This window comes from Oryctolagus cuniculus, chromosome 6, assembly GCF_964237555.1.
Source record: "Oryctolagus cuniculus chromosome 6, mOryCun1.1, whole genome shotgun sequence".
Classification (NCBI taxonomy): Eukaryota; Metazoa; Chordata; class Mammalia; order Lagomorpha; family Leporidae; genus Oryctolagus; species Oryctolagus cuniculus.
Window position 1 is genome coordinate 163,855,293 of NC_091437.1, and position 22,542 is coordinate 163,877,834.

Sequence of the window (22,542 nt, forward strand, 5' to 3'; positions counted from 1 at the left end):
AGATCCTAAGGCCAGGCACATCTCAAGCTACACATTATGCACAATATGTTGCCTTTTTAATGGTCTTTATTGAGAATGCTGGGGCCGGTGCTGTGGCGCAGCGGGTTAAAGCCTCGGCCTGAAGTGCCAGCATCCCATATGTGTGCCTGTTCTAGTCTCGGCTGCTCCTCTTCCAATCCAGCTCTCTGCAATGGCCTAGGAAAACAGCAGAAGATGGTCCAAGTCCTTGGGCTCCTGTACCCATATGGGAGACCTGGATGAAGCTCCTGGTTCCTGGATTCGGATCGGCACAGCTCTTGCCGTTGCAGCCATCTGGTGAGTGAACCAGTGGAAGGAAGACCTCTCTCTCCGTCTCTACCTCTCTCCGTAACTCTGTCTTCCAAATAAATAAAATAAATCTTTAAAAAAGAGAGAGAATGCTATGAATATTTTCTGTTAAATACATTTGCATTGGCCTCATTTTTATGGGAGATTCAACTCTGATTTTTTAGCAGAATGGCAAACCAGAACATGGCTCAAACGGTGGTTAATGAAGATCACAAACCCCACACGACCTATGAGGCTCATGATGAAACATTTCTCTGAGACTTCCTGTGCCATTTCCTCCTCACTACTAAATACAGCATAAAGCAGGTCCTTGTAACAAGGGAAACATTACCAATGGCGAGACTCTCCCTCTGCACCTGGGCAATCACTGGGATAGCACCTGCTCAGGATGCTTCCATTGGGGTTTTCCCAATGGAATGATCTTCCCATGTGGAAGGAAGTGTTTCTCCCCTCTCCTGGGCAAAGCACTCCCTGAAATTGGTAGTACTGGTTCTCCTGCTCATTTTACACAAGCTTCCTGGTCAGACAGGCAGGGTTCACAGCATGCGCACCACATCTTCCTCTCAGGAATCAGGCATTGGGCACCCAGAGTGGAGGAACGTACACACTCTCCATCCTGAAAGACCCAACCTGTTTCCTGACTAGGGGTAAAAGGCCCCCTCTCTCTGTAGGACAACTGTTCTTACTATTTGACAACCAGATCTCTACTCAAGCAGTCCAATGAGAAGTTGCAGACTAAAGTCTTCCCAAGTATCTGACCTGTTTTGTCTGTTTCTGATTTGGTACCATGCACAAGGACAGCTGGAACTTTAACAGGAAAAGCAAGATGGATGCAAAGAAAGTGGTGGGGGATGAAGGACGGAGAGAGAAAAGGGAGGGAGGAGCAGAACAAAAAACAGAACAGGGAAGGGAGAGGAAAAGAACCATTCAAATGGTGCTGCTGTACAGAGAATGGAAGTCAACAGCTTACTCTGGAATTCCAGGCCAGAGGGCACTAGTAAAAAGAGTCAGGGGTTCCTCCATTTCTCCTCTTTCCCCAAAAACGAGTGATCCTAATACCTGTCATATATATGTACCCCTAAACGTTTAAAACTCAAATGATGGCCTTCCCTCTGCTGAGAGCTCATGCCAGCCCCAGAGGGCTCTGAGCACGGATTACACAGTGTAGGTGCTGTTCATCACGCATGGACCCTGGGCCCCAGGGTCCAAGCCAGCAGTCCCCTTGTGGGCATTTATGTGAGGACGGAATCCCAGCCTCGTTCCAAGAGCGTGGCTGTGGCTGTCATGAATTGCCATTTTTTACAGAGTCAAAACTCCAGAAGCAACTCCTCCACCTCCCTGGGTCTGAGGCCCTCTGGGTGATGTCTGGACTGCTTGAGAAATAAAGTTCTGGACCTCACTACTGAATGTCTTCAAACCCAGAGCACACCCACCTGTATGAGTCCCCAACATGTTACAGCCAAGTGAAGTAGGAGAGCCCCAATAGGCTCCGAGCTTCTTGGCCTAAAAATCTTGGGCTTACTCTAGTTGAGAAGAAATCTCTTGTATATTCTAAGGAACATACAAGGTCTAGACTTATCCCCATCACATTTTACCTGTGTGGCCTGGGACAGACCATTAAATCTGAGCTCCAACGAGGCAAAAAAAATGTTCTGCCTAATTTCTATGACTTAGATGAAATGAGTTAAGAAGTATGTTTTTAACTGTAAAATTCTCAAAAGACAAACACATTTTCTTGTAAGAGCAAGATGATAATGATGATAATTTGGTTGCTATTTCTAGGAACAGGAAGGACAGAAAGTCACATAGAAACCAAATCTCACTTATTCCTTTTAAGGAACAGGCAGAAGAAAAAGCCACCCTGACAGAGACGAGGGCTCTTTTTCTGGGAGATGACCAGAATATTTCCTTCGGTCAGGTAAGTGTTGCTCACTGCCAGGGACAGTTAGCACTCACAGCCAGAGTGAAGAGAGATAGTACTGACCACCTGCCACTCTATACGGGTCCCTATTTTCTTGAGGCCCAGTCATGCAACAGCAAGTGGAATAACCCAGATAGGAAGTGGGGAACTGATATGAGAGAAGGTATGAGGCTCTTCGTGACTTTTTATGGGGTCTGCACATTCAGGAGACTGTAAGATGGGAACGGACTTTTCCCAGCCAAGAAGGTATTAAGAGGCTGTGTCAGCCGGCGCCACGGCTCACTAGGCTAATCCTCCGCCTGTGGCACTGGCACACTGGGTTCTAGTACTGGTCGGGGCACCGGATTCTGTCCCCGTTGCCTCTCTTCCAGTCCAGCTCTCTGCTGTGGCCAGGGAGTACAGTGGAGGATGGCCCAAGTGCTTGGGCCCTGCACCCCATGGGAGACCAGGAAAAGCACCTGGCGCCTGCCTTTGGATCAGCGTGGTGTGCCAGCTGCAGCACGCCAGCTGCAGCGGCCACTGGAGGGTGAACCAATGGTAAAGGAAGAACTTTCTCTCTGTTTCTCTCTCTCACTGTCCACTCTGCCTGTCCAAAAAAAAAAAAAAAAAAAAAAAAAAGAGGCTGTGTGAATCAGACAAGGATAGCCTGTTTCCATAAATAAATGTATCTTTATCCAAGAAAGAAGCAGCCTTCCAGAACAATGACTCTGGGTGTTCACAAATGCCCAAGGATTTCTGGGTAGAAGGTCGGTTTGGCTACGTTGTGAGGGAGAAAGTTTCGTGGGTCCATCTCACCTGAGTGGAAAGTGGGGCTTTGAAGAGCAGTGGTTGAGAATGTCAATGTTGCTCCTTAATCTGTTTTTTGCTGCTATAATGGAACATCACAGACTGGGTAATTCATAAGGAACAGAAATGTATTGGCTATAGTTTTGGGAGCTGAGAACTTCCATATTATCTATGCTGCATCATCCCATGGCAGAAGGCAGAAGGGCCAAGGGATGAAAGGGGGCTGACCGCATGTTTTCATAATGGCAGCAATCTTATCACGCCTTAAATGTCTGAAATCATGACGCTGGGACTATAGCAACTAAATTTCAACAGGAGCATTGGAAGGGGCAAAAATTCAATCACACAAAGACAAAAACTACATGTTCTCCCTTACATGTGGGAGCTAATTTAAGAAAAAAAAAAGGAAACAAACAAGAAAACCAAAGAAATGCTCATGTGTATCAAGTTTCACTGAAGTGTTTTTGGTCAAACTTTGCTTTAAGTCTTTGTCAAGAAAACTGATAGAAACTACATACTACTATGGTTTTCATGATTTTCTGACTATTTTAAAATTTATATGAGTGAAGCTGAACATCTTTCCGTTTGATTATTGTGTACAGCCCTTGCCTATTTACCTGTTGGACTACGGTTGTTTTAATTTTTGTTTGTTGAACACTTTACTTAGTAGAGCCAGTAAGCGTTTGACTGTAATGTAAATTTAAAATGCTATCTCAGAAATAATAAAGAAAATAGTAAGTTGGAAAAGTTGAAGAGTCATAACTGGTAGCTTAAGTTGGGGCTCCACCGTGGCCTGTGAAGAAGCACCTGGACATGCACGTTCAACACTGAAGCTTCAAGCCTACTCCAAGCTTTAAAGATCCACACTCAGCAGAGACCTGCATGCCAATGAGATGCCCGTCAGACCCACTTCTCTCCACACCTGGCATTTGGAGGCGGTGCCCATCTAATTGCATAAGCCTATGGTTTCTTGAACACCGGGAGGTGAGGGAAGCAGGTTCCCATTTCTTCTAACAAGGACCCAAATACACAAGCACATACTTGGAATGTCTGAGGAGATGTGATTCTGCTTCTCCCTTCAATATTTGAAGCACAACACATTGGTGACACAGCAATAAAGGGTTGTCACTTTTATTGCCATTTCAAAGAATATCAATTATTTTAACTCAAAGTGATCTCCTGCACATGCAGTATTGAATACTCTGCTTTAATGCACATGGATGCAAGCTTATGCTTACCCATAATAGTATATTAACATGTTTCTATGAATTTTACTATAAATTATACTCATTTATTAATTCATTAAATATTCATTTATCACACCAGCTGCTATGTCCCATGTCTTGGTCAAAGCACTAGGACTCATCAATGAACAATTTTAGGGCTCCTTGTGGGAGATATCTGTTTCACACTTCTGTCCATGGAATAAGAAGTAAGTAGTCCCATTTTTGTGCAACTTCAAAGACATCTCTTTATCTAAATGAAAGTTTCATCTATCTAGATTCATTGCAACATCTTATATGGGCCAATTTAAAATTTTAATGGAGATGATAAATCATATACAACAAATTGAGTTTAAGTACAGATGTTATTTAGCATGATTTGGATGTGCCGTCTTTTTGTAATATATTATAAACACAAAGTGATTTTATAGCTGGTCTGAGTTCCACACGATTTATTTTCCTATCTCATGGCTTGGGTATATGAGTTTTTATTTTACGCTTGATTTTAGAATGATGACTCCAAATCTTGTTTTATAATTCTTCCATTTCTAATTGTTTATTTAATCATTCATTATCTAACTAAACAACCACGCAGGCAATATGTTAGACATGATGCTCTCACAGTGAAGACACACAATGAGTAGAAATATTCTTCAATATTAGTATAGTATTTCCCAACTTTTTTCCTATGCTCACATCATTTTCATACTCCATCACTTCTATTTTATAAGAAAACAATTTTAGTCCTAGAATTTTGGGACAACAAGCTTTGTATATCATAGTCACTCAGATACACACTGAATCCACTGATTATTCAGGAATGGAGAGATGGAGGGAGTGGACTTGCAGAAGGCATCCAACAATAGCTGCAGTTAGATGGGGCTGGTACTCAAGGTTTCTGACTCCCAGCTCATGCTGCAAGACAACTCAAATCACAAAGCACGGTGTCCCTGGGGCCTGGCTGCAATGCACACCACAGAAGGAGGACAATTAAGCCACAGAGCTCAGTTAAAAAGCACCATTTAACCTGCTGAAAATGGTCAAGGGCTGTTTTTGCAATTTAGTAGCATTCTCCAATCAACACTGAGTGGGCTTAATTACTTAATGATAAGCCCAGTAAGTCCAGCACTTGACAACACTTTGTTAGTCAATGAGGTGTGCTACTCCATAGTCTCCAAGGAAAAGGCCGGCCTGTCACCTCTGGCATGCCCAACAGTTCACCAGCTGGGTTCCTTCAGGCTGGTCCTAACGGAGCAGTAGTCTCAGGTGTGCCAATTTGCATTTCAACAGCAGAGCAGAGTGCATGGCCTTGTACCTCATGATTTGATGAGGACAAGAAAGGGACGTAAGTTAAAATACGTGGATTTATTCTCACTCTGCCATTTACACACTGTGCATCTGTGAACAAAGAACTTAACACGTGTGAGCCTTGGTTTCCTCAACTCCTAACTGAGGATTGGAGGGTGTGGGGAGCAACTGAGACTAGACTAAGTTACTGGAATTAAGACTTATTCTATGCATCTGCTCTCCCACAATATGGCGCTGGGGAGGAGTAAACTTCTACGCAGCTGCCTCTCACCAATTTGACTGATAAACTGCAGGAGCTGATCCTGCTCCTGATTGGAGGAGAGCAGCGTGCTCGGCGTGTGCGTAGCAGAGTTGGGATTGGTGGAAGAGGACTATAAAGGAGGAGAGAGACAACATGCACCAGGAACACCTGAGGAACATCTGAGCAGCCCCCGAGAGAGCCGGCCGGCGGTGTGCCGCTTCTCCGCGGAAGTGGGGAAAGTGGCAGGGGGAGCCGCCCTTCCACGGAGGTGGAGGGGTCGGCAGCCAACCCGGGAAGGACCAGCAGCAAACCCGGGAAGGGCCAAGCAGACGAAAGAACAGCGCAGGGTCCAGTGTCGTTCCTCCACGAAGAGGGGGAGCGACAGGAGGGGACATTTGTTTTGGGTTTGTGGGGATCAAATGGTATGACCAATGAAATTCCCTGGGGTGAGGATGCACCGCACAACAGGTGCTCAGAGAAAATGACAGTGAGTGAACGGGCCACTGGATCCACAGCCCTGTATAGCTGACATGGCTATGAAGGCTATTAGAAACCGTCCACCGCAGGATTTTATAGCTGCTGGTAGAGCTCTCTGTGGAAGGGTGAGGGAAAGCAGAGCTTGCATTGCCCTTGCAAGCTGGGAAGAAAACAGGTTTGCTCCAGGGCAGGGGGTACTGCCTGGGATGCAGCATGGAGAATCTTCTTGCTTGTGTGTGGGGGGTGGGGGTGGGGGTTGACTCTGGACTTCCCCAGCCTCAATATTTCAAATGCAAATGAGCAAAAAAAGGATACCCTCTCAGTATAGCAGGTGAATCCTTCACACCCACCTTGCCTGCTCAGGGCTTCTCTCTCCTCTCCTGGGCACCTCACCATCACCACCACTCACACATCTCTGTGCTCTGGATTCCAGGTCTTGGTCTCAAATCCTTTCTCCTGTAAAAGCCATGTTCCCTCCCAAGAGGACCTAATCTATTTCCAAAGATCATGGGCTGAATGTGATTTGTTCCCCTGAACACACACATGAGCATAAATCCAAAAGCTGTAAGTTAATAGTATTAAGAAGGTGGAAAGTTGATCCAGCAACAGTGTTTGGGGAGGAGGGGAGCGGTTTGGAGTCAAAGACTTGGTTAGATTAGATCTTGAATCAGTGTGCACAAGAGAGATCTTCCATCCACTAGTTCATGCCCCAAATGTCATAATAGCCAGGGCTGGGCAAGGCTGAAACCAAGAGCTACCAATCCCATTTGGGTCTCCCATGTGAGTGGCAGGAGCCCAAGCACTTGGGCCATAATCTCCTACCTTCCCAGGCACATTAGCCAGGAAGCCAGGTCAGAAATGGAGCAGTGGGGATTCAAACTGGTGCTCCGATGTTGGATATCAGCATTGCAGGTGGCAGCTTACCTAGCTGCACCACAATGCCGGCCCCAATCCTGGTGTTTTTATAAGGAGTCGTGAGAGACCCACCATGGTGTGACACAGCCAAAGGGGCCCTCTCCAAAGCCTGTATCATGCTGTTTAGACTGTGAATCTCCAGAACCACAAGCCAGACTAAATCATTTGTCTTTATCAAGCAGCCTGCCTCAGCTATTTCATACTTATAATGAAAGCCAGATTAACGCCAAAGCTTTCTACACCACTTCGAGCTGAGAACTGTAGTCCTGTCTCTGTCCTGAGAGGCCTGCTCCTTTACCCACTTGGTGTTATTCCTGTGAAGTCAAAGAAGATCGCAAATCTGACAGACCCTAGGTAGAAGCTTCGAGTTTCCCAAATGCGTGTCTCCCTCGGTTTTACCTGGGGCAGTAATAAAATACCCTCTGGTCATCTTGGATCCCTCCCTGCCCTCTCCAATCATCAGCAAATCTCGTGATTTCACTCTCCAAGTGCGGTGCCTCTTTGATTTTCTGCCACACTGGACACCGAAAACCGTACTTCCTGCTTCTGCTCGCAGCCCCCATTAGTCTATCAATATTAAAAGATAAAGCAGAGGTCCCTTTGCCCCATTGCACTTAGGACAAAATCTAAGTTCTCCAGGGTTTCCCTGGTGCTGAGTGCAGAGGCTACAGTGACAGAGAGGAATCCGCCCAGAGCTGCCGCTTTGTGCAGCACCCAGGCCTGGCAAATGTTTACAGCATGCATGGCTGGCCAGCGCTCAAATGACTTCATCCCTGTGAGAATGTGTCAGTGGTGCTGAACGACATTTGTGGGATGCACTGAGTCACAGCTGAGCAGTGAGCCCACAGTGGCAGCCCCTGCTTCCTACCAAGTCCTCTCGATTACCTAGTGTCCACTCTGATCCCCGTTCCCTTGCAAACCTGGAGCACACACGTGGGGTTTTCTGAGAACAGAGTAACTGGCATGCTCACCCTGGAGCCTACTCTGTTAATAAGTCATCGGGAGGCTCAGCAAATGGAAGGCAAAGAGCCCTCTCTATGTGATCCAGGCTTTCCCAGGCCATCTGCCTCAGCTATATGCTTCCCAAGGAGAACTAGGTAGAGCACAGACTCAGCTAATCAAATATTTGTAAAGGCTGCAGTGTCCCCACCCAGTCATGGTCCTCAGGATGGTCCAAGGAGCACAGAGCTGTTCTCCAGCCTGCATGACCTTGGCCTTATTGGAGGCCACAGAATGCAAAGAGTAGCTCTGAGCTGTCACAGAAATATCAAGGACCTCCAGAGCCCCTTGGACAGGTGAGACCAGGTGGTCACTCTGTCTTTATCTCCCATAGAGACAGAGCATCCCTCTGGTACTGAACCAAACCTGACAGGTTCAGGAAGAGATCAGTAATCTCAGCCCCCGACTCTCTCCAAGGGCTGAACCCTCCCTTCCCCCAACCAAAGCCCCAAATGTGTTCAGGCAGCACATTCTCACCTGGCCTCTCTCCTCCTGGGTCTTACCATAAGTCTCTTGGCACCCCCAGTTCTATCCATCACAGCATGTGCCTGGGCATTAGGCAAGCACGTGTGGTCTAGAAAGGGGGCAGGATACTCAATACCGGGTGCTCAGACACCAGTCCATGAGAATGCATGCCACACAAGTGGGTTTAGCTGATACTGTGGCCTACATGCTTTGATGACAGATTGTAGGGAGGGGGAGGGGCCAGGGAGGGCCCAGTGTACCTGGCCGCTATGGCGGGGACAAGAGTACTTGGAACCTGTTATGACACCTGCTCATACCACATGCATTGGCCAAATGTTGTCTCTGATTAAAATGAACAAAACACCCCCACGCTGTGTGCAGGTCAGTCATTGAGGCCCATTCTGCCAGCTGTCTCGTCTTCACACTTCATGTGCTCAAATCTCTCCCTCTCCCTCTAAGCTCCCGAGCGCCCTGAGCTCCTGCCCCCAGGACACTAAAGGGCCCTGCAGTGACAAATCCCCCTCCCTTGATCAGCTCCTTTCCCCCGCGTGTACCTCTGTGCCAAATGCCCCACACACATGCGCACAAGCACACACACACACACACACACACACACAGGTCATTTGTGTGGGGCCTTGGGGATGACTCCAGTGCCCACTTTCCTATCCCCAACTCAAGCCTCTTCAATCTCTCAGGACCCTCAGACCCCTCCAGATAGCCTGCACTCCTTGAAATCCCAGCCGGGTGGGTGACCTGGCTCTGATGGGCTATCCTGACTCAGGCCTGGCCTCTGCTGAGCCATGTGAAAAACTTTCAATTCCATGGGGTGGGCACTGTGGCCCAGGATAAGCTGCCACTTGGGATGACCACAGCCCATAGCAGAGTGCCAGTTCAAGTCCTGGCTACTCGGCTTCTGATCCAGCTCCCCATAATGCACACTGGAAATAGGGGGTCTCCTATTTGGCTGAGGTTCTTGAGCCACCCCCACCCATGCAGGAGACCTGATGGAGCTCCAGGCTCCTGGCTTTGGCCTGGCCCAGTCATGGCTGTTGTAGACATTTGGATGGAAGATCTCTTTCTCTGTGTGTGTCTCCTTGTCTCCCTCTCTCTCTTTTGCTCCACCTTTCAAATAGATGAAAATAAATACTTTTAAAAAGATGTCAACTCCACATACAACAAATTCAGGGCAGCAGAGTCTGGCATGCATCCTGACTGCCTTCTACACCTACTACCTTGGCTCCAGCAGACGAGTGCACCAGTCCCAGGCTCAGCTGCAGTATGAGGAAATCACTCAAGACTGGCACCGGCGTTCAGGAAGAGAGCCTAGTGGGCCACATGCTGGCTCCAGCTCCCTCCCATCTTTCTGGCCCATTTCAAACACTCCCTCCAGCCGAGTGTGAATGTTCTCACCTCCAGGTCAGACAGCTCAGTACCTGTCAAAGCTGCTTGCCCTCCATCCAACACACACACCCCACACACATGCATCCCAGTCATCAAAACTATTAACTGAGACTCCCAGGGCTGGACAGCATCTGTTCAGACACACGTACTCCCCGGTCTTGAAGGAAGCTTTCCTCAAATAACTGCTATGATTTCCCCAGTCGTAGCATTTGTTGACTCTCCCTGTGAGCTCACAGAAACTGGACAGTGTGTGCTTGGTGAGTTACGCAGATACGGCAACCAGACCTGAGAAGCGTTTAAAAGATGCTTTAGGCCATGGGACATGGGACATGGGACATGGGACATGGTGGGGGACTGAGAGGCTCAGGTCAGCAGATTTTCTTCCTAACACAAGGATTTTTAAATCATGTTGCTTTTCACTAAAATGCAGCAGTAATCTCTAACACGGGGTCATCATGAGTCTCACATCAGACAATGAAAATGAATGTTTATGTTTCAAAACACATCAACAGGTTCACTCAGTGTTCTGATTCTGTTCTTCATTTGTGGGGGGAATGGAAAGGTGGGAATAGACTTAGTGACTTGTGCATGCCAAGTAGGAGCCTCTGCCTGATTAGATTTGGCCTTTTCTGGACAATTTTTAGAAGTCCGAGCACAGCACTTCCCCCAGGTGGGTGACCTGGAAATACTCTGTGATGTTCCATTATCTCTGATTCTTCCCACGAGCTTCCTTCTCCTCACCTACACAGACACAGCTTATTTCCCCTTCTCCAGAGGTTCTTCCCACCAACAACACAGGCAGGGCACCTGCTGTCCCCTGTGTCCCCACAGCAGTTGGCACCAGCTTCGCTGGAGCACCTGTCACAGCCATGAGAGTCCTGTGTGTCCTTCTGTAACTGGACCTGGGCTCCTGCGAGATGGGACATGGGCTGCTCCCAGTGTGTGCTTGGCTTCAAGTAAGGTGCTTGCCACAGGAGACAAACCATTAGTGCTTTGTTTGGTTTTAATGAACTGATAGCCTCTTTCTCACCTCAAAACCCTGCCTGTTTCCCACACTCCTCTCAACAGCCACCTCTTCTATGATGATTTTCCAAGGGAAGGAACCAAAGGCTCTGAAATCAGTTCTTTATGCAAGTTCAGGCTCTGCATGCACTTGCAAATCACTTATCCTCCCTGAATCTAACACTTTCCATGTATAATCTACAATACTCTCTTGTTGGGCATTGTTCCGAAGGTGAGAGAAGATCATGCATGCAACTATTACTGACACCTGTCTTCCCCACCTCCTTCACCTATATCCTGTTCTACACAGTCTGCCTTCTATCCTATGCCTCCAGAAGCATCTTGTCCCTACCCGCCAACACTCTTCTCTTCCTCCATGGTTCTGCAAACTCCTGCAGGCAGAAGCTGTACCCTAGGGCAGTACTCGGAATAGAATAGACTGTCAAAAAGAGCTGCCAGATGAGGGCTGGAGTGTTAGTCTGGGGCAAGCTAAGTATTCACTGGGGAAAGAAACTTTTTTTTTTTTTCATCTCTCAGCCAGTATCCTATATCTGAGAACTCATTCATCCAATATGGGGGCATGCAGTTCTAGAAAACCATTTCACAGACAGGGGCTGGAGGCTTGGAGAGATGGAGACTGCAGCCTGAGAGTCAGAATAGAATCACAAATCCACCCTCCAGGTCCAGGGCCCTCGGGCTGTCTCACAGTGCCAGGGATGCTCACCAGGGCACTAAAGGACTATGTCCAATGTGCTTTCAACCATTGTGCCTGAGCAAATTCTACAAAAACCACCTGAGTGTCCCCATGTCCCTGCCTGGGTATTTGCCAGAGCTTCCACAGTTGGCTCTAGGATCAGTCACTGCAGCTTTAGGTTCAATGATCGGATGGCCTGTTCTCTCAGGTCCATTTTTCTTCACACCGTCAACCTGACAAAGAGGTCACCATGATGCCTGCTGTTTGGGCACCATCTGCTAACCCATGTTGTTGAGGGCTGAGGGTTGGGGCAGCTCATCTCCTTGGTTAACCATTCTTTAACTTCTCCAGAAAAGGTGAGCCCAACTTCCTCCAAACTTGACACTTCTCACTGATGTTTCATGTTCTTAATATTCTCTCGGTAGGAATAAAATATCCACAGACGCCAAATCTCGCAGCCCCTTCTAGGGCCACAGCTGAGTAGCAACAGGTTACCTGAGGATCTGCCTATCAGCTTCAGTGTCCGTTCCTCGGCTTCAGCTTGAACAACTCCAAATCTGGTTTGCGTCCCCTTAGCAACACCAAAAATGCTAGAAAGGTGGTTTTTTCCCTGCTTGTTGCTAAATGTCCAGGGTAACTTTCACTACACATCATCCTTGATCCTCAGCCAAATTCCACCAAGTCCCATCTCATTGAAACAGCCACTTGCCTTGGCCACCTGAAGTCCATTCTCACTCAGTTTTCTCTGGATTCTGGTGGCTTTCTCTGCCTCCCTATGTACAGAGCCTCCTGCAATGAGCACACCTGCCCTCACCCCAGTCTCACTTCCTTTCTCCTCTACAGCAGTTGACTTTACTCCATAGCACACTTTCTCACTTAAGGCATATTGATTATCTGTCTTCTAAGTAGAATGTAAGCTTCATGAAAGGAGCAAATCTATGTGTTTCATGCATTCTCCAAGTCCTGCACACAACATGGCATCTAGCAATAGCCACTTCATGAAACTTATGTCCCCAGCCCAGACTTCTTATTTTACTGAGTTTCTGTGATTGAGCATATTGTGCAAAGCGGAGGTTGGAGTCACCTTGATACAACTTTTCCCTCATCTTCTGCTAGGTGCTCGCACTGCTCTCCATCTCGGTTACTGCCAGACCTGTCCACACTCCCCTGGCTCCTCACCCGAACTGCTCAGGGACCTCTGTTCTGCTCCACTGCCTCCCAGGTGGACTGAGTCTCTCTCCACAAGGTTGCCCAAGAAGAATCTTTCAAATATGCAAAACAGATCAGGCTGCTGCCAGCCCCAAATTCTTGAGTATCTTTCCATATTTCTAAGGTTAACGAGAAAAAAAAATGCCTTATATAACCTTCAAAACCAATTTGCCTCACCCCACTCCTCCATATTTGTGTCTCTCCGGACCACACTAGCCTGCCACCATCCGTGTCACTCTCACCCATGCTGTCCCCTCTGCCTAGGGTGCAGCTTCCTTTCCTGTCACTTCTCGGGAAGCTTCTCTACTCCCCCCAACATGGTCCAGCTCTAAGCCCTGTGACGTCATGTGATTGATTGCACGACAACAGCCTCCCACTTTAGATGAAGAGTCCTCTGTGGAAGCTCTGGCACTGGATAGCACATTGTCACTTAAGATCATTCTTGGATGGGGGATGTTAAAAATAAGCATCATTAGGTTTGAAAAAGAAGACAAAAGCATTAACCCATGGACCTTTGCATTTCTAAAAGCATTTTCTCCTGTTTGACCATCACAAAAAATCATGAAAGCATAGAGAAGTCAAGTTATTCCCTTATTGTAATGAAATGAGCCACCATCCTGCAGCAACAGTGCAGAAGCACCACCCCCTGGCTCTACTTGTCTTCATTTCTTGGAGATTTAGATTTCTCCTTTGAACAATGGAAATGGAGACTTTTCTCAGATTGTTACCAGGATATATAAAATAATGTCTAGGGGCCAGCGCTGTGGCGTAGTGAGTAAGCTGCTGCCTGCAATGCGGGCATCCCATGTGGGCGCCGGTTTGAGTCCCGGCTACTCCTCTTCTGATCCTCTTCCATAGCTCTCAGCTGTGGCCTGCAAAAGCAATAGAACATGGCCCAAGTCCTTGCATCCCTGCAGCCATGTAGGAGACCCAGAAGAAGCTCCCGGCTCCTGGCTCCTGGCTTTGGATTGGTGCAGCTCCAGCCAATGCGGCCATTTGGGGAGTGAACCAGTGGATGGAAGGACTCTCTTTCTCTCTTTCTGCCTCTCCTTCTCTCTCTGCGTAACTCTGCCTTTCAAATAAATAAATCTTTAAAAAAAATAATGTCAGGGGATTCCAATTCAATCCCATCAAGGTGGCATGTACCAATGCCATCTCACTAGTCCCAGTGATCAATTTCAGTTCACAATTGATCATAATGATAGGACTAAGAACCAAAGGGATCACATAAACAAGAATAATGTCCGCAAATACTAGCTGATAGAATAAAAAAGGGAGAGAACGATCCAACATGGGAAGTGAGATACACAGCAGACCCATAGAATGGCAGATGTCCTAAACAGCACTCTGGCCTCAGAATCAGCCCTTAAGGCATGCGAATCCGGCTGAAAAGCCCATGAGAGTATTTCAGGCATGGAAAGCCAAGACACTCTGGGGAAAAAAAAAAAAAAAAAAAAAAAACTAAATGAAAGATCTCCACGAGTGAGATCCCAGTGGAAAGAACGGGTAATCAAAGAAGGAGGTACCTTTCTCTGAAGGGAGGAGAGAACTTCCACTTTGACCATGGCCTTGTCTAAATATGATCAGAGTCGGTGAACTCAGGGGGCTTCCATAGCCTTGGCAGCTCATGACAAGAGCCTAGGGTGATTACTGATGCCATAAATAAGAGTGTCAATTTGTTAAGTGAACAACAGGAGTCACTGTGCACTTACTCCTCATGTAGGATCTTTGTCCTTAGTGTGCTGTACATTGAGATTTAATGCTATAACTAGTACTCAAACAGTATTTTTCACTTCATGTTTCTGTGTGGGAGCAAACTGTTGAAATCTTTACTTAATGTATGCTAAACTGATCTTCAGTATATAAAGAGAATCGAAAATGAATCTTGATGTGAATGGAAGGGGAGAGGGAGTGGGAAAGGGGAGGGTTGCGGGTGGGAGGGACGTTATGGGGGGGAAGCCATTGTAATCTATAAGCTGTACTTTGGAAATTTATATTCATTAAATAAAAGTTAAAAAAAAAAGGCTAACATATTAATTCCTGGAAAAAAAAGAAATAATGTCTACAAAATATCTAGTACAGAAACTGGTATTTTTGATTGTGTAGTCAATAGCAATTTGCTATTGCTGTTAGTACTCAACCAGAAAACACGGCTCAGCCACCGCACGCATTCCCGAAAGCTGAGGAAAAGCACATTTACTTCAGGGAAGGAAAACAAGTGCACCCATTTCTAACAGTCATGAATTTTATTGTGCCTTAAACTTTAATGATATCAGCCTGAAGTGCTCTAACCCAAAGCCATCAATGCTGGTGAGTGTGGGCTCAGATGATGCTGTCACACGGGAATTAGGGGAAGGAGACACAGTCTTTATCTGGTGCCGGCGCTGATGTAAGATTCTTGGCATCCCCGTGTCATCTGCTATCCACCTATCAATCCACTGACTCAGATCCAAAGTCCTGAGTGACCACGATGAATCAGGCATGTGAGTCAGAACCATGGACAGGACACTGCTGCCTTCCTCACCATTACACGAGAGAATAAACAACAAACAAGGCAAAACACTCAAGTAATCATTCAATTATGATGCTATAAATGTTACAAGAAAAAATGCAAAGAAATCGAGCACACTTAATTTGTGAATGGGGGAACATAGGAATGGAGGATGAAAACAGGCATTACTATGGTTTGTTCAAATGTAAGCTTGACAGAGGCCAGAAGAGATTCTGAAAACCAGCATGAGCGAACAAATTCAGAAGCAGAGTTCACCCAAGGAGTGGGTGGAAACTTTGGCTCTTGGGTCTGTTGGTCAGCTTAGGAGAATAACGTGGCATCTGATGGAAAGGGATCTGGGAGAGAAAATGCATCATACGGTCTGTAAAGAGCTGGTGCGTGCAGTTTCTGTCTACTCCCTCCAGTGAAGGAGGGAAAAGAGGTGTGACTGTCCTCAGCATGAGTGTGGAGGGACAGCGCTGAGGGCTTGCTGCACAGTGCCATGGTTTGGGGCTGGAGGACTGGTGCCTATTTCACGCTCTTTAGTGACTTACAGAAGTCCCAGGTGGAAAGGTGGAGGCTGATGCATTGGGCTAAGCATCATACGGTCAGAATTTGTTGAGGCAAAGGAAGTGCTGTTCACGGTCAGAGGTGAGAAACTAGGGAGTGGTTTGGCCAGGTGCCATTTTAAGTCCTGCCCAAGGAGGTCCTCTCCTGGACCGAGACTCCGCAGGGAAAGTCAGTGTGGATGACTTATGTCCAGTATGAGATGGGGACCCGAGCAGGCTGATTCAGCAGGGAGCTGCTGGGGGCCAGTCACAAGGGAATCCTGAGGGTTGTTAAGTGGCAGTACAGGACAGCCTCTCAAATCCACCATGACACTGGAGACAAGCAGTCTCTGCCAAGTCCTGACCCCACTGCTTTACCTCCCCAAACCTCAGTTTCTCCAGCTGTACAAGGGAATAATGTCAGTTACAGCATCGTGTTGTAGGGAAGAATATCTGTGTGAGCAGAAAAACACTATCTCAAATAAGGTAATCAGCAAAACTTTTGCTAGGTAAAACTGCAAACTCTGAAATGTCTGTATGACAAAGAAAATCACTTGAAGTTAAGAACAAAGTACAGACTAGATGCTGTCTACAGGAAATATCAAAGAATTGTTACCAAACTTGTGTTTGGCAGTAGGTAGGGAATAAGGTCACATAATTAAGAAGCAAATTATCCAAAAAGAAAGAATCTAAGGTTATAAATGTGGAGTACATAAATGGTTAGATAGTCAACAAGCACAGAAAAACATCATCAACCCCCTTAGCAATTAGGGAAATACCAATTAAAGCAAGGTACACTTCACCTTTCTAGATTGGGTTGGGGAAATAGATATTTTCATAAACTCCTGGCAGAAATTTAAATTGACACTTTAAAATAAGAGTTTAGCAGGTTTTTTTTTAAATTATATGTTCAGCCCTATGACTGCCTCAGCAATTTGGCTTCTTTTTTTAATTAATTTATTTTTACTTGAAAGTCAGAGTTACAAGAGAGAGAAGGACAGACAGAGAGAAAGAAGTCTTCCATCCGCTGGCTCACTCCCCAGTTGGCTGCAACGGCCAGAGCTGAGCTGGTCCGAAGCCAGGAGCCAGGAGTTTCTTCCAGGTCTCCCACGTGGGTGCAGGGGCCCAAGGACTTGGGGGCATCTTCTACTGCTTTCCCAGGCCATAGCATAGAGCTGGATAGGAAGTGGAGCAGCGGGGACTCGAACCGGCGCCCATATGGGATGCCAGCACTGCAAGTGGCAGCTTTACCCACTAGGCCACAGTGCCAGCCCCACAATTTGGCGTCCTGTTATCTTCCCTCCAGAAGCTCTTCACAGGTTCATGCAAGGAGGCAGGGGCCAAAAAATGTACCGAGTCATCACGATCTGTAAAAAGCCTCACAACAGGCGCAAGTCAGCTGCCTTTCCTGAACAGAGCTGATCTGGAGTGTCTTCTGACTTCCCACATAAACAATCCCACCCAAGGCCAATCTCAAGCTTCTAGGTGATGTCACTAAACAGGAAGAGCTGTCTGCAATCAGCCCTCGTGGACTGGCACAGCTGGCTGCAACACTCCACTGTCCTGAGTGGTGGATGAGGACAGATTTTGTTGAGACAAGAGAAACCAGAATCTACACATTACCTATTGATGGGTAGAGCATGAACAGAAGAGAAGAGAATCTACTCCAACAAGTTAGCAATGGCTTTTTAGGGGAGCGGATATGAGTGGTAGTCCAAGATATCCTTAGCCTTATCCATAATATTCTCATGGAGCATTTAGTCATAGGTAACTTAAGTAATACTATTAATGAAGTCATGAAATACTTGAAAGAACACAGCTGTGTTACTCATGTAGCGAAATTAATAAAAAAGCAAAATTGACAGAAAATTTGATCACTGGTTCCTTTATTCCTCTGCCTTCCATCATCAGCCCTCATGCAATGCTGAGGTTCTTTCAGGAAGCAAGTTATTACTGAGTGCTGACTGTGCTGACCGCTGCAAGGCAGATGGAGGTGAGGAGGACCAAGGTCAAGTGCCCCAACTGTTGCTGCAGAAAGCCCTGGTGAGCAATTTCCATTCTACAGAGGTACGAATCTAACCAGGAAGAGGGAAAGGAGGCCTGCACTAAGTGTGACACTGGGCCTCTGCAATGCTGTGGGCTATGTCCACCAGGGAGGGCTCCAGGGCCAGGAAAGCCCTTCTAAGTGAGTGAGACATCCTGAAGTATCTGGAGTCCAGGCAGGCAGGGGGAGCAGAGGGAACGAGGCATGCAGGTGGGAGGGAGGGGGTTTGTGAGGAAATGGATGAAGTCCAAGTCCACCGGGCTGGGCCTTGCCAAGGTGAGCTGATGCCCAAGAGGCAGGAGGGCCTGGACTGGGGAAGCCTCAGTGACCAGGTCCCCATTGATGATCAATGAATAAAGAAAGCAAGGAAATGCAATCTGTTTCCCCTAAGCAAGCATTTTTCTTTTAAGAAGCAAAAAGAGAAAAACAAAATCCCTCAAAAACAACCCACCAATCAGCAACATCTCCTAAGGACATTTTCCTATAATGAGTATCAAGGATATGTACCGTATGGAGCTTTGAAGAGATGTGTAGGATGTTGGCTGTCACACAGTAGGTCTGCGGTTAGCAGGGGGCTCCTGTTACAACGCTTGCCTATACAGACTGGTCCTCAATCCTGTCTGAAAACAACGCCATCACTGCCTTTGCTCATTTGGCTTCTCCACACCTTCCTGCCAGCTCTCTCGTGAACCACTGCCAGGGTGGTTTTTCCTGTGGACACTTAATGCTCATTTGCTTGGCTACACAACCATTTGCTCTGTGGAAGAAAACCTCTCTTTCTTTTTAATTTTTGAAAATACTATCAGCTCAGCCAAGAGCATTAGGGCTTTTTCGACTGTGCAACACACTCTGGGTATCAGTTCTCCAAAAAGGCAGACCCTTGCAGATAGGATGCAGAGGTGAGCAGCTGCCATGAAGTGCCCCCTGCCAGTTATCAGAGTCTATGAGTAGTGGACAATTCTAGTTTTCTGTCTTAACTTTTCTCCTTGTATCCATTGAATGCAGTATCTTCACTGACCAATGAATTGCCCATTCACTTGTTCCCACAGATAACCCTAAGCTATGCTCAGGTTTGCACACTAGCACTCCAATTCCATCTGCTCTGGCTAAAGCAGTTTCAGCCCTTGACCCTCCCCAGAATTGGCTCCAGCTCCATGGTGCCTTCCCAGGAGACCCTCATAGGGCAGGAGAATGACCTCATTTCTCACCCCTCTGGGCTGTGCATGTGCAGAGCCATTCAGCCCAACTCTGTTTTCTACGTACACTTGGTGCCTGTGCTTGTGTGTCATGTTTATCCCAGTTACAGCCCTTCTGGGAGGAGGAGCCCAGGGAACACCAGCACACCATGTCACCTCCCTTGTTCATGTCTATCTCAGTCTCTGGGGATTATCCAGACACCTTCTCTAAGTGCCAGAAAACGTCTTTTTCTCTTCATAGTGATCACAAAACAAAACAATGCACACTCGGTACACCCCGGGGTGTCAGAGTTGCCTGGGGCTTGACAGGTCATCATCAGCTGTAGCAATGAGAAAAATCTCACTCAGGAAGTGGGGCGGGGGGAACACCGTGCCAGGTCATTCGTGCAGCCTGAACACTGTGCAGGAAAATGGACAATGTTTAGAGTCTTGAGAGGAGGGTCTAACTGCTGTGCTGCCTCTCAGAGAGAGACCGCAGAAGACCACAGGAATCTTCACGTGGTCTATGTCATGAGGCATCTCGGAGCCTCTCCCATGAGCCCACCAGGGGACCTAGGGCTGCATGAGAGTTAGAATCCTCTTGCCTAGGGCAGGAACGAAGGTGCTTAGGAGTACACATGTGGTTTAAGGTAGCTTTTAGGGTGGAAACAACCAAGTGGTTCTGAACAGGGAGATACCTGACAGCCTGCAGGGTGGGCTGGGTTTACACCAGCGGAGACACAATCTCCCTTGAAACCCTAGTCCCTGAGAGCAGGGCCTCCCCAGAACAGGAACCCAGCAATCCCATCCGTCTCTAACTCCTGACTTTTTCTGTCCTTCAAAACTTGGTTATTGTCTGTGGACTTCAAAGGGAAAGGCCCCATGGAAGAAATTCAGATTTATTTTTGGAAACTCCAAGTTGTTTCTGCTATAAATTATTTCTGCTGATTTTTACTCTTGATGACTTATTCTCTGATTGTAGCAGTGTCTGGGCAGGAAAACAGAAACTGCTGTTTCAAGAACACAGGAACCCAGCACAGGGATCTTGCTGCAAAGTTATGAGGATGCTCGGGGAAAGCAGGAGGGAAAATGGCATATGGCTGGCGACATGAGGAGGAAGCTGGGATGCGCGTAAGAAGAGGATGGGGCTGACAGAGGCAGAGTGGCTTGTCTAAGATTCCGCAGTCTTTCTTCCTATGGAGCCCAAATCCAGGCAGAGGGACACCGTGTCTCTCCTGCCTGCACACATTTCTCACTGGGCTGGGATGCCTCTCAGCGTTGGGTGGCACACGTTCAGAGGCCTGCAAGTTGGGCTTTCTGCATCTCCAGACCCTAGTGTCTGCTCTCCCGATCTGCAAAATTCATCCAATATCATCTCTTTACTATTGGCAACGTCTTAAAAATGCCATATGCACAACCTCCTGACTGTGGTCTGAGTCTGAACAAACAACTTGACTGAGAACCGACTCATCATGGTGGCTAAAATTAGACTGGGGAAATGGCACATCTTGGTGGAAGACAGGGCCTCAAAAGGTCACGTATGTGCATCCTCATTTGACTAATGGAAGGCATTTCTAGAGCAAAAGACAAATAGGCCACAAGCATAAAATTTCTATCTCACGAATGTTTAAGGAAGAAGGAACTCTTCCATAAATATGGAGCATTCCAAACTCTTTTTATGAGGCCAGCATTACTCATACAGTGAAGCCAGATTAGAAAAGACAATTAAAGGCAAATGACCTTGATGAACATAGGTGCAAAAATGTCACATAAAACACTAGCAGACCTGGTTCAACAGCACATTAGAATGGCCATCACTATGACAGAGTAGGATTTATGTGAGACACGAGGATAATTCAAAGACACAAGTCTACAAATGTGAGGCACCACATGACGAGTGAAGGTCACAAACCATATGAGTATCTCAACAGACGCAGAAGATACACTTGGGAAAATTAAACATCCTTTCATGACAACAATGCTCAAAACACTAGGCGTGAAAGCAATTTTTCTCAATGTAATGATGGTCATGGATCGTAAAGTCCACAGCTAACATCACACTCCACAGTGAAAAGTCAAAAGCATTTCTTGGGGCCAGTGCTGTGGCGCAGTTGGCTAAGCCTCTGACTGCGGCGCCAGCATCCCATATGGGCAACGGTAAGAGCCCCAGATGCTCCACCTCCCATCCAGCTCTCTGCTATGACCTGGGAAAGCAGTAGAAGAAAGTCCTTGAGCCCCTGCACCCATGTGGGAGACCCATAAGAAGCTGCTGGCTCCTGGCTTTGGATCGACCCAGCTCCAGCCGTTGTGGCCATTTGGGGAATGAATCAGTAGATGGAAGACTTTCTCTCTGCCTCTGACTAAGCCTCTTTGTAACTCTGCCTTTCAAATAAATAAATAAATCTTAAAGAAAAGCATTTCTTCTGCGATCAGGCGTAAGTCAAAGATGGCCACTCTTGCCACTTCAGTTGACATAGAATGGAAGTCTAAGTCAGAACAACCAAGAAATAAGAGTCATCCAAATTGGAAAAAGGTAAAATTCATATTTGCAATTGACATGATCTCATAATATAGAAAACCCTAAAAATTCACTAATGATTCAGGATACAAAATCAATATACATAATCAATTGTGTTTTCTACGCACTAACAACAAATTATCTGAAAAAGAAATCAATAAAGCAACATCATTGACAGTAGCTACAAAATCAACAAAAATTTAAGCATATCTAACCAAGAAAGTAAAATATCTGTCTACTAAAAACTATAAGACATTGGTGACAGAAATTGAAAAAGACACAAAACATTGGAAAAACATCCTGTGTTCATGGATTAGAAGAATCAATACTGTTACAGTGTCCATACTACCCAAAGCTGTCTGTGGATTTAACGCACCCCTAAAAAAAATTCCAGTATCTTTTTTTCCATAGAAATAAAAAAATCTAAAATTTCATATAGAAACACAAAGGATCACAAACAACCAATGCACCTTTGAGTAAAAATGAAAAAAAAAAAATGGAAGTACCACACTCATACTACAAAGCTTTGGTAATCAAAATAGGATGGTTCTGTCATAAAAGGAGATATAGCACCCTTGGGACAGAATGCAGAGTTCAGAAATAAATACATGTATTTGATGTCAATTGATTTTTAACAGCAATGTCAAAAGTCCACAATAGGGAAAGGACTTGTTAAATAAATGGGGCTGGGAAAATGGGATTTTCACATACAGAAGAATGAAATTAAATGCTTACCTCGCAGTATGTTCAAAATCAACTCAAATGTTTAAAGATTTAAACATAATAACTGAACTGTAA

General features: G+C 46.4%; 1 protein-coding gene across 6 annotated transcripts in view; it reads right to left on the bottom strand.

The window, feature by feature from the left end:
• The window catches only part of FAM135B (family with sequence similarity 135 member B), a 364,289-nt gene that overhangs the window by 128,884 nt on the left and 212,863 nt on the right, over positions 1-22,542 (bottom strand). Inside the window, exon 1 of one of the 6 annotated variants that reach the window (XM_070075536.1) lies at positions 12,939-13,098. The exons of the other annotated variants lie outside the window; for them this stretch is intronic. Within the exon in view, the coding sequence (XP_069931637.1) occupies positions 12,939-13,083 (145 nt within the window). The 5' untranslated portion in view covers positions 13,084-13,098. Of the gene's footprint in view, positions 1-12,938; positions 13,099-22,542 lie in introns of those variants that run through there. 6 annotated transcript variants of the gene reach the window in all.